General features: G+C 41.8%; 2 protein-coding genes across 2 annotated transcripts; both read right to left on the bottom strand.

Moving 5' to 3' along the window:
* Positions 1-332: 332 nt before the first annotated feature.
* LOC307118473 (serine/threonine-protein kinase pim-3-like) lies at positions 333-3456 on the bottom strand. The gene is made up of 3 exons (XM_079804098.1): positions 3078-3456; positions 2796-2975; positions 333-2153 (listed from the first exon to the last, which is right to left on the bottom strand). Exons 1-3 carry the CDS (start codon positions 3415-3417, stop codon positions 2119-2121), a joined length of 555 nt encoding a protein of 184 aa, XP_079660224.1. The 5' UTR covers positions 3418-3456; the 3' UTR covers positions 333-2118.
* Positions 3457-4827: 1371 nt separating this feature from the next.
* LOC307119173 (uncharacterized protein) lies at positions 4828-8769 on the bottom strand (the record flags this gene model as incomplete). The annotated part of the gene is made up of 4 exons (XM_079805252.1): positions 7681-8769; positions 7158-7253; positions 5231-5341; positions 4828-5072 (listed from the first exon to the last, which is right to left on the bottom strand). The coding sequence occupies exons 1-4, from the start codon at positions 7712-7714 to the stop codon at positions 4828-4830; spliced, it is 486 nt and encodes a 161-aa protein (XP_079661378.1). The 5' UTR covers positions 7715-8769.
* Positions 8770-12422: the final 3653 nt, after the last annotated feature.

The raw sequence follows: 12422 nt of genomic DNA, 5'->3' as shown, positions 1-12422 counted from the left end.
TAACAAAACCAAGCACACGCAGTTCAATCGAACAGTATTTTTGTTATGGTTCCTGCGTTTAGTCTCTTAATAACACTGTCTTAGTAGCCTACATTAAGCCACTTTTGTACTTTTGTACATAGTATACGTTATTAGTATTATGTTTACTGAGTTTGGTCTCTTAATAACAGTGTCTTACCTACATTAAGCCACGTTAAGCGTTTTAGAATGTCCCGAAGTTGTCCTTAAGTTAATGGTCGTGTAATAACTTATGTATGCTGGCAATAAACATTTTTGTAAGTGTGTCTGTAGTAAACGTTGTTTGTACGGGAAGAAGGAGGCGGGAACCGGCGGACAATCAAAACATTTAATCAAAATAAAATGGCGGCGACAGCCCCTCACGGTCGACTGCCGCCTACATACAAACAAACACAAAATGAAAATAAAAAGCTGCAGCCCCTCACGGACGACTGCAGCGAACACAAAATAAAACATAACACAAAATCCAGGCCTGGTCCTCTCTCGTCCCTCACTGTCGTCGCTCCTCCTTTATAGTCCCTCACTCCTCCGCGAGGGCCGAGATCGCTGCGGCGCTCAGCTGGCGCTCATCCTCCCTGATGTGCGCCGCCTCGTCCCGCCCTCACGGTCCCTCGGCCTCGCTGCTCGCCACATACCCCCAACGCCCTTCGCAGGCGATCACGGCGGCCGCGGGACCTGGGGGTAAGAACAGCGAGGTGAGAGAACGGAGCGGGGAGCATGAGGAGCGACAGAGACGAGAGAGTGGAGAGAGGAGAAAAGAAAAAAAAAAAAAAAAAATTCTGGTCCGGTTCCCAGACACACTGCCGCTCGGTCCTCAGCCAGCCGAGAGGCTCTTCCTCGCGGTGCCATGCGGTGGTACTGGACGGCCGGTGGACGGCTCGACACTCCTCCGCCCCCTGGCCGCTGGCGGTGGCTCCTCCTTCTGAGGGCGGCCGGAAGCGAGTCCCCGTCCCGCGCTCCCTGCTCCTCCCCAACCTGGCGGACGGCAGCGCTCCGGCTCCTCCCCAATATGGCGGGCGGCAGCAGGCTTCGGCTCCGGGCAAGCGCTGGGGACTCCTTCGCCCCCTCGCGGACGGCAGCCACCCCACCTCGACCCAGGGGCACGCTCAGCTGGCGCTCATCCTCCCTGATGAGCGCCGCCTCGTCCCGCCCTCACGGTCCCTCGGCCTCGCCACAGTGTCTATAATGTAATATGCTAAACTGACTTTATTGCGGGTGCGGGTCGGGCGTCGGTTCTATTTTAAGCGGGTCGGGTCGGGTGCGGATTTTAATTAGTGCTGTTGTCGGAGAAGGGGTCGGATGCGGTTTTAAGCACTGCGGGTACGGGCGGGTGCGGGTTTACAAAATCGGAGCTGTGCAGGACTCTGTTCTAGACAATAGCATTTTATATGGTCTGATTTTATGGTAGGTATTGAACTTAATGATATTAAACTACAGTGTATGGAAAAGAGAAATCAAAATTTGTATACAAAAAAAAATAAATACAATTTGCCATGTGCACCAGGAAAGACAAATTATAAACTGAAGAAGTATGCCTGTCATTCAGTATGATAAGCATTTCAATAAAACAATTCATATAATTCATATTTTTGTATAAATAGCTTCTGTGTTTAAAATTGCCCTGTGTATAATGAGCTGGTGGGTTTATGGTGAGGTGTGTTGCACACCGGGTGTGATGGGCCGCTTTGTGCCAGAAAGTCCAGGGCCACTTTTTTGCCCCAGTCCACCCCTGCTTTCCAGTGTCTTCATGCGCAGGAAGTTGTGCAACACACATGTGGCCTTCACACACACCTCTGCAACCTCTGGACTGGTTGCAATGACACGGGCGGTACATCCGCCACCGAGCTGAGAGGATGCCAAAGGCGCACTCAACTACCAACCTAGCCCGGCTGAGGCGGTAATTGAACACCCTTTTCTCTGGTGGGATGTGATGTCCAGGGTATGGCCGCAAGAGGTTGGTCATCAGTGGGAAGCCCTCATCCCCGGCAGATTGACCATTATTTGGCTTGACACCGGAGTGGTTTGGATCAGGTGATGATGGACCAGGATCGGCTTGGGTTCCTGTCAGGTCGGGGTTGGACTTCTGGTCAAGTCTCGAGCTCAAGCCCTCCACCAAGGACAGCAAGTGTTATCTCCTATCCAATACAAAGATTATATGAACATGTGAACTCATGAATGTTTTTTTTTTTTTTAGCTGATTTACAACAGAACTGAATTCTTGCAATTGCATCACTAATTGTGTTATTTTCCTGTTTATTACTGTGAAGCTGCTGTGAAACAATCTGTATTGTATAAAGCGCCGTATAAATGAAGCTGACTTGACTTGACTATAACAAGAACATGAACACAAATTTGAAAACCTCACTACAAATAATCCAGAATTGAAGATAAATGATATTAATCCTACTCTGTCTGTTACACTACCTCACACCTGAAATCACTGATCGAGTGAATCTCCTGAACTTCTCCTGAACTTCTCCAGATCATTTCTAATCCATTCATGTTGTAACACCTGCTCTAACGTCGGCCGTTTCGTTGGATCCCGGGCTAGGCACTGGCTAATCAGATCACTGCATTCTGTACACATTTTATTAAGGAGAGAGCTGGTTAGTCATGATGACCATGTGACACGAATGTTGGCAATTATGAAAACAGCATCTGGTGAACTATAAACTGAATGCATTTCAACTTGAAACATCTTACATACTTCACCTTTACCTGTTTCTAAACAGAGCCTTTGCTTTATGTGTGTGTGTTTATCGATATTCTTCACTCACCTTTGGATAAGTTGGAGTTCTGAAATGTAACTTTGGCCTGTGTGATTTCCGTTCTATTGCCAAAGGGAGAACGTCCGTTAACCATCAGGTACAACAACACCCCTAGAGCCCAGACATTTGCTGGGACGGCGTGGAATCGAGATTCTGTGAAGACTTCAGGTGGGCAGTAAGAAGGTAATCCTGTGAGCAAGACATTTTTGCACATTGTTGAGCAATTTCTTCAAAGCATCAAATAATCAGAAAGTCACTACATCCAGGTTTCCACACTCCAAAAATACTCACCACGGTATATTTTTGTCTCGTAGCCATCACCACTAAGTAGCTGACCGCAGCCAAAGTCGATCAGCTTGAGCTCTAACGTGTTTGTCTTCACCAGGAAATTCTCTGCATGAACGTCATTATGAAAAACGCCATGCTCGATGCAGTGCTGTACCGCCAGCGCAGCCTGTCGCAGGATGACCCGTGCTGTTGTTTCATCCAGTTGACACGAATGACGAATGATGAAGTCCAGCAAGCTCTCGCAGGGGTCAGGGAACTCCATTATGAGAACGAATGTCCGAGGATGTTCAAACCAGTCGTACAGTCGGACGACGTAGGGGCTTATGGGTTCATGCCTCATCATTAGCAGCAGCGCCACTTCTGTAACGAGAGGTTCGGGATGCCCGGGCTAGAGAAAAGTAGTAGACAGAAGGTTAGCTGGGTAAAAATCTGAAGAAAACCTATCATTTTTAAATGTACTTTTCTTTGATCTTTACAGACACGATCATCAGAGCCTTTCCAGGTTTATTGATCTATTACATTTACACCTAATGCTTCCTACAGGTGTATTGACTACAGTAATCAGCACTTAAACAACAAACAGCACTTAAACAACAAATACAACTTTTGACCAACTTACAATATCAAGATAACGATCATTGTCAATCTTGTGCATCTGCTTGATGGCAACCTGCAAAAAAAAAAACAGCGTTCAATAACGGTATTCAAGCGCCTGACTTTGCACATAACATTTACGATTTGAGCATCTAAGTATTAACCCATCTGTATTAAGAATGTTTTGATGCATGCAAGAGCAAAAATGTTTGTACAATTCAGCAAGATTGCTTTACCTTTTTGCCATCAAACTTCCGTGTTCCCTTGAACACTCTCCCAAAAGTTCCGGATCCAATCATCTCTCCCACGTTATAGAGAGTCTCAAAGGAGTCTGAAAAACAAAATATGAGAAATGTATGAGCTTGCAAACAAGACGATAATAATACTGTTTAAAACAATGTTGGAGAAATAATGTCTTTAATAATTTTAATAATAAATAATACTTTTACTTTAAAAAAAGGTTCCCAGTAAAATGAAATCCAATGTGACTGTACACTGCCCAGCCTTATTTCAGTCTCACCTGTTGAGCTCGTGTTCACCGGTGAAGCCTCCATAAGGCCATTTGAAGTCTCCGTTGGCTCGACGGGAACTTGACCTGGCAGCGGATGGCACATCCACTCTTCGTCGCTCCAACTGCCCTGTTCGTTTCGGCTATCCGATCTATCGCCACTCCACCTCCAATCGACGATGTACGAGCCTCTGCTGCTAAGGCTCAACGACTCTCTGCAGAACCGCCTCACTGTATTGTCCTCAGAGAGGGACAAATATGATGTGGACATGATGCCTGCTGAAGACATTTTTAATAATATTAATAATCAATGTCAATGGTGAAATTGTTACTTTATGTTTTATTTTTTTCAACTTTCTATTTTCAATGACACATTATTTTGTTAACTGAGCCATAACTTGTGTAATAAAAGCCTATTCTGACCTCTGCGAAAGCCTTTAGATGGAGTGGACGGACGTCCATGATCATCTGGGCTCTGCCGGCTGCCGCTCTGCCACTCTCTCTTCCTGTCAGTCCGACCTGTTGGCACAGAAACAGAAAACTCAGAAGACAGAAGCGCTAAATGTGTAGGAAGCTCCTGGATCTGTGATTGCTAGATCCTTTGTTTTATATTAAAAAATATCAGTGCAAACAAGACGATAATAATTCTGTTTAAAACAATGTTGGAGAAATAATGTCTGCAGATTGACCATTATTTGGCTTGACGCCGGAGTGATCTGGATCAGGTGATGATGGACCAGGATCGGGCTCTGGCTCCAGATCCGCTGGAGGAACAAAAGACTCCACAACATCCACATCACTGAGACAACAGCAGAGGAGCGAGCGCCTCACAGCCTTACACACGTTCCTGAGGAAAGAACGAACTCGTTTCCTCTTCTTACATTCTGTGGGTTTTTCTGAAATGAAGAAAACAAAACTGAATGATTAGAAACATCTCTGACGTCCAATTAGGCAGTGATAAAATGACATAACTTACGTTTTACTTAAAAAAAAGGTCACCAGTAAAATGAAATTCAATGTGACTGTACACTGCCCAGCCTTATTTCAGTCTCACCTGTTGAGCTCGTGATGTACGAGCCTCGGCTGCTAAGGCTCAACGACTCTCTGCAGAACCGCCTCACTATATTGTCCTCAGAGAGGGACAAATATGATGTGGACATGGTGCCTGGTCAAGACATTTTTAATAATATTAATAATCAATGTCAGTGGTCACATGAAATTGTTATTTTCAATGACACATTATTTGTTAAAGGGTTAGTTCACCCAAACGCCGGCGCTACGTCATATTCTCGCGCATGCGTCGTGGAGGCCTACACGGAAGACAAGAAGAGGTTGAATAAAGGCGTTATTTTGATTTTTTTTTTGCCACAAAAACTATTGACGTCGCCTCGTAAAATTATTGTAGAGCCACTGTGGTGAGATGGACTTTGTAACGACATTTTAATTGCCTTTTATGGGTCTTGTGAGTGTAAATGTACCAGGGTTTTTCCTACATTGAAAATTTTTTGGCGGCCGCCAAAACAAATTTTTGTCCCGCCAAAGCTTTATTTGATGAGCTATTGTGATTTATGAATGATGTAGAATAGATGCTGCGCTTGTAACTGAGTGACAGAGAGACGATCAGAGCTCCTCCCTCGCTCGCACTCTCTCTGTCTTCAAAATAAGCATTCTTAGCTTTCTAATATTTCACATATTACGTTAATAAAAATCAAAAGGTCGGAAGACCGAATCCATGTTGCACGTGGCGCTATCAGACGATGTTTTCCTTTCATTGCCGCTGGGTGTGAAATGCGCTCAAAAAACATTGACTGATTCTCTGACCAGCTGACATAAAGCATACTTTCAATAAACGGGAAACAAATCGTGTCCAGTTATGAAGTGTTTTCTGTGTGTTGACAAATCTTTCGCGATGTTCTAACAGACGGGATTCGCACACAACGCGTCTGCTAATGTCCGATTCGCAACCTAATGAACCGAATCATTTTAACGACTGGTTAGAACAACTGATCTGTCCAACACTGAACTAACGAATCAGTTTAAATTTACTCAGAACACCTGAAATGAGAACACAAGTGTGCTTACACAATTTAGCAAGAGTGGGTGTAAGAGTTAGTTTTAATTATCCAGTCTTTCAGCTTATTTATGTTCATAATGTGTAGTAAAATAAATAGCCTATAAATCACTTAGTTTAGACTGTGAGGTGAACCCAGAACAAAGTTGTTGTTAGCTAGCTGATAATTTTATGAAATTGTATATGGCAGAAAATTAGGCTATTTGTTCATTTTTTAAAAACTACTTTTTAATATTGATATGATTATATACCAAAACAATTATCAGTAAATAGTGTAAAAATGAGGAACAAAAACAAACATCAAGGTATCCCACATGAAGAAATACTATAGTATATTATAGTAAAATTACTATAGTGTTTTTGAGCCATACTATAGTAAAGATACTACAGTAAATTGTAGTATATTGTATTATATTATAGTATTTACTACACTTTGTTTATTTACTGTAGTATATTTACTATAGTACAGTTCAAAAACACTATAGTATTTACTAGAGTAATTTTACTATAATATACTATAGTATTTTTTCATGTGGGATCAAAATAAGATAAGCAAAAGTTACAAACTTTCTTTGAATTTATTTAAAATGTATTGTCAGTATTGCGCTTGCAGATCATGTGGGTAGGGGACTTTTTTTACTGTGCGTGCGTGTGTCATGTCTGTCAGCCACCACCGAAGACCATTTTTGACCCAGGAAAAACCCTGTGTACTGAATGCCAATGGAGGCCTATCTGAGGCCTTCTCAGCCATCAGCTTTCAACAAAAAATATCTTCATTTGTGTTCCGAAGATGAAGGTCTTAAGGGTGTCGAACGACATGAGGGTGAGTAATTAATGACATCATTTTCATTTTTGGGTGAACTAACCCTTTAACTGAGCCATAACTTGTGTAATAAAAGCCTATTCTGACCTCTGCGAAAGCCTTTAGATGGAGTGGACGGACGTCCATGATCATCTGGGCTCTGCCGGCTGCCGCTCTGCCACGCTCTCTTCCTGTCAGTCTGACCTGTGGGCACAGAAACAGAAAACTCAGAAGACAGAAGCGCTAAATGTGTAGGAAGCTCCTGGATCTGTGATCTGGGTCTGGTCTGGCAGCGTATCCTGGGGGCCAGTTGCATAAACTAAGCCATTACGTTAAGACAGTGTCTTAAGATCTAGTATGAGCCACTAGCAGTTAGGCAAGTCTATGTTTTTATGTAACTGATTTAAAAAAATGTATGAACAGTCTTAAAGAAAAAAAATGTATGTCTAACTTGTAAGACTAGTCTTAACGGTTTATGCAACCGGCCCAGGCCTGATCACGGTCATCAGAACACTGTCTGTCTCCAAACCTCCTGACCAGCCGTCTGAGAGAAAGCAGCTCTCCTGGATATGGAGCGGCCCGAGGCTGAAATATTTCAGTAACATAACATAACTAACGTTAAAGCACTCACCTTCTCTTTCACCCATCATCTTCGCCATCGACATCCTCCTGCAATCTGGAACAAAAACAATACAAAACACAAAACAAAACAACACACAATACAATACAATAAACTCTCCTCAAAAATACTCCTCCAAAAAAAAAGAAAACAAAAACAAAGAATTAATCAAACTCGACACTCCTAAAATAAGAAAAGAACAATAAGATAAAAGTATCTACAACTCAAAAATGTAACTCTGTAAAGGATATCTCCTGCGATGTTCTTCCAGAATAAAAGTCTCGTCTCCTCCAAACAGCTTCAAAATTTCAAGGTCAGCACAGAAAATATTCTGCAAAAGTTTGTGAAATCGCCTCAGTCGTCTCTCTCAACAACAGATCAACAACACAATCGGTGCGTGTCTGAGTCTGCGTCAGAATTCATAACAGGCGTCGCCATAGCAACTAAAACGTGAATCATTCATATGAGCGGAGCCGTGAGCGCGCATCGATCTGAACACATTTATTGAATAGTTACAAACTTCATTTGGACGTTTTCTTTATTAAAAAGTTTGAACCTGTTTCATTGACTCAGTTCAAAACTTTGATTCAGTGATTCCTCTGCATCATCATCACTCAGAAATGCTAGATGTCTGTGCATGCATCAAAATGTGTTGGTAAATACTTTGATTTATTTATTTTTACTATATTTTTGCATATGAATAAAAAATATTAAATAATGTTTCCTTGTATTAGTTTAACCTCTCAATCCGCAGTGGTGCATTAAAGGATTAATGAAATGATAAATTATTAATTTAATGCTTCATTTAGCATTTAATTAAATGCTAAAGGACCGGCCACTTAAACATCAGCATAATAAATGCAGTTACTCATCTTTCATCTCCTATCGTGCAGATCCGATCGGACGAATCCAATAAACACCAGCATGTAAGTGTAAGGGTCCACTCTGAAAAATAGAGGGGGGCAAACAAAGAAATCCTCCTTCATTTACTTGAGCGTATTTGAGTTATATTAGTAATTAATCACGTCCATTTTCAATGCAATAGCGAGTATTCTGAGGATCTCCCCTGCAGTTTAGAGTCTTCAGCTCCAGTTAAACCCTCCCAGGTCTCTCTCCTTCAATCACAGGCCTTCTGATGACTCATTATATACAGGAAGCGCATTACAGGCTCCGTGAGGTGTCAGTCAAAGCGGCTATGGTTTTGGTTGGATAAAGGCAGGCAATGCCTAGCCAATGCCTTGCCAACAAAGGTTTGATTGATGGACGTTGTAACCAATCAAAAGGCATCATCTTGCGACAGCACACCGCAGTGGAGACTGGCACTTCTTATCAACTAAATTAGTTTTTTACACTTTGTAAATTCTGTAATAGTTGCTTTAGTTTTTCAGTAACTGTATATATCCATTATAATTAGCAGTTTATTGCAGATTTATTTGAATGAAACGCTACTCTTTACAATTACAAATCTTCTGAAATAAAGGGCCTTTTTGAAAGGACGCCTAGAGGTTGTTTTTTTTTTTTTTGACATAAAAGCTTACAGAAGCTACATTTGTAAGAGTATCATCCTCAAATTTGAATCACAACATGATCAGAAATGCAGTTTTATATTTAGGTTATTTTCAGGCCTTTAACATTAAAGTATCATACATTTTTCCCTGAGTGAATTTCAATACAACTTTTCAGGGTAGAGGAGGCGTGCAAGATGGCGCCCTGATCACATGTACGTTTGTGAGCTCAGCAATCCCAAACTGTTTTATAATAGTTACAACGAAACTTTTTTTTTGTTGAGAATTTCCATTTATTAATGTCTTGAATTTTTGGAACAACGATAATGGGAGGATCTGAAAAGAGGAAAGGTGTGAAGAAGTCAGGGAAAACAGTGTCGGATACTCCTGCTGGATCTGCTGGCACAGGTGACGATAAACAAGCAGTCGAACGACATAACAGTACTCCTGCAACCGGGGTATTGAAGGACAGTTTGCTAGCCTAGAAATCTAGACGCACCCTAGCGTAGGGTTGCCACCCGTCCCGTAAAATACGGAATCGTCCCGTATTTACAAGCAAAATGACGCGTTCCGTATCAAACCAATACGGGACGCGATTTGTCCCGTATTTTACACAGGTCCACACATAGTTCAATAAACACATACGGAGTTTGCAGTGTGGAGAATACTGATAGCAAATATAAAGAATCAATTTCACAATAAGTAGTACAGGAGCTCATTTGTGCGTGATTGCGGGCTTTGTTGCTATAGCGGCGGAGTCTCGAGAACATGCGCTGTGCCAGAGTGTGCCTGTAAACTTGCGCGGTTTTTTAAAAACATGTCGAGCTTGCGTTGCGTCCACCGTTTGAAGAACGCAAGGGGATCTCCAGATATAGAACTGAATTAATATCAAAAAGGTATCAATGGGTCTGTCCAGTAACTCATGATGAACCTCAGGCCAACTGCACACTTTATGAGAAGCATTTCAGTGTCTCAGACTGTCTGACTGTGGTGACAGACCAGTCTATGTGACAGACACATCCGTGCTTCTAAAGGTAGGCCTATAGTTTTTTTTAATGGATAATATATTAATATAATATTCCAATACATTATCAGAGCTTGGCAGACAGAATTATTATTTTTTTAGACAGGTTAATTTATAGATTCTAGCCTAATAAATGTTATTATTAATTTATCATTTATTTAGGCTATATCATACATAATAAATAAACCTGTCATTTAAAGTTTATGACATTTAAAAAATATTTAGATAAAAATGGGACAAATAATTACACGATAATATAGTCATAATTTAAGTAAATTATTCAAAGAAAATAAACATTTTTAAAATTCAAAAAAGTGATTAGGCCTGGTTCAGAATGACTTCTTAAAGGGATAGTTCACCCAAAAATGAAAATTCTGTCATCATTTATTCACCATCAAGTTGTTCCAAACATGTATACATTTCTTTGTTATGTTGAACACGTAGGAAGATTACTGTGGAAGTCAATGGTGCCCCCAAAGCAGCCTGGTAAAAACTTTCTTCAAAATATCTTCTTTTGTGTAGGCCTACAGGAGAACAAAGAAACTCATACAGGTTTGGAACATCATGAGGCGTCATAAGTGCACCAAATAGGCTAAGAGTTCTTTAGAATTAAATAAAATAATCAAATGTAAAATAATATAGCATGTGTTCTGTTGCAAATTCACGTACTTGATCTTATGTTTTCTTATGGTTTATTATTGAGCTGTCAAGTTGTTAATGTTGAAATAATCATTTCATGACGTATTCTTTATTTCTGCCCTTTATGCAATTGTTTTTTAGGGGATTTTTTTTTTCGGGGGTGGATATTTGCTGTCAAAGTGAGGCCAAAGTGAATGGGAGTCAATGGGATGCTAACAGCAGGTGATGGCTTGGTTAGCAATGGCTGCCCCTATGGAAGGTACACTTTCCGGGGGCTGGATAACCCCGTTGGGAAAAACCAAACTCTGGTCAGGCCAATCACAGCGTGTGTAGAGTCGGTGGGCGGGCTTTACATAATGACGGTACGAGTTGCGGAGGTTCTGCGTGCCACTCGTAAACACAGAAGCTGGCGAACAGCGGTCTTTTGAATCGGCTTTGACTCTGGAAGACTTGGAGTTAAGCCGTAGTCAACGCTTCTCGTTTACTTTGAATGGGTGACGTCATGCGTTGCCGAACTGAATTGTGGGTTCCGTTGCGTCGCTTCACTCGCGTTGCAAGCATAGGTTGCAAGCGGCAAAAGTTGAAGATTTCTCAACTTTTCAAGCGCCAACGCAGGCGTCATCCAATCAGATCACCCTATGCAAATATCCTAGAGCAGACGCTAGCCAATAGCGTTCGTTTAAAACACTGGTGAATGAAGAGTGAAGAACGATCTAAAATGGAGGAAAAGCTAATAATTGCGGTGGGTAATCACCCGGTCCTTTACGACCAACAAGGCCGGACTTACCATTGGGCTTGACTGGCCTGAAGCCCATGGGCCCCGCCCAATAGGGGGCCCCGCCCTTTTACGTTGATTTTTTTCAATAATATGTCAGTCATTTAATTTTTAATTTAAAGTTTGTTGATTGGAAAACGTGCGTGCTTATTGGGCGCGAAAAGGTCCGAAATCCGTTCAAAATAAGGATGCTAATGTCAAGGCTTCTGAACGCCACTACAAACATCAGAAGAGACTCGATTGATGTCAGAAGTTCGCTTCGTTTGGATGATGTGAACACGGTCTTCCGAACTCGGGTGCGCACCCGCGAACCGTACCAGAGTCCCCTTAAAAAGGGTGGTCTGGGGTACGGTTCATGTGAACTCCGGTACGGTTCGCTGCTGATGTGAACGCAATCGTACTAAATCGCGGAAGTGAACCGATATTAATTACATATGATTTGATAAAAATGTGTGTTTGTGTGTGTTTCACTCATTTCCGCAATCGCAATCGAACTCGGGTTCGTTCCAGGCAATCGAACCAAGTGTGAAAGCACCCTAAAACTCATTTGAATGGTGAGTACTTGCCCAGAGAATGGTTGCTCTACCCACCATCCATCGGTTGTGTATTTTGTTTTGCTTGCCGCCTTTTTGGCAAAGTTTGCCGGTCAATCCCTTTTTGAGTCTGGCTATATGTGATGTAGTAGACATACTGTAGGTCAAAGTCAGCCTAACACTTCCTATATGTGTATGGAGATGTATATAATCTATACAATATGTCAGCACTTACCAAGAACAGTTTTTTTTTTTTTAAGATTTATACACTCATAGAT

The sequence above is a fragment of the Gobio gobio genome, assembly GCF_949357685.1.
Source record: "Gobio gobio genome assembly, chromosome: 22".
In the NCBI taxonomy this organism is placed as follows: Eukaryota; Metazoa; Chordata; class Actinopteri; order Cypriniformes; family Gobionidae; genus Gobio; species Gobio gobio.
This window is presented reverse-complemented; position numbering and strand designations above follow the sequence as displayed.

Coding starts and splice junctions, on each gene's coding strand:
- LOC307118473 (XM_079804098.1), bottom strand. CDS start 3,417: ATGATGAGGCATGAACCCATAAGCCCCTACGTCGTCCGACTGTACGAC. Junction 2,976..3,077: donor CGAGACAAAAATATACCGTG/GTGAGTATTTTT, acceptor TCTTGCTCACAG/GATTACCTTCTTACTGCCCA. Junction 2,154..2,795: donor GAACTCCAACTTATCCAAAG/GTGAGTGAAGAA, acceptor TGTATTGGATAG/GAGATAACACTTGCTGTCCT.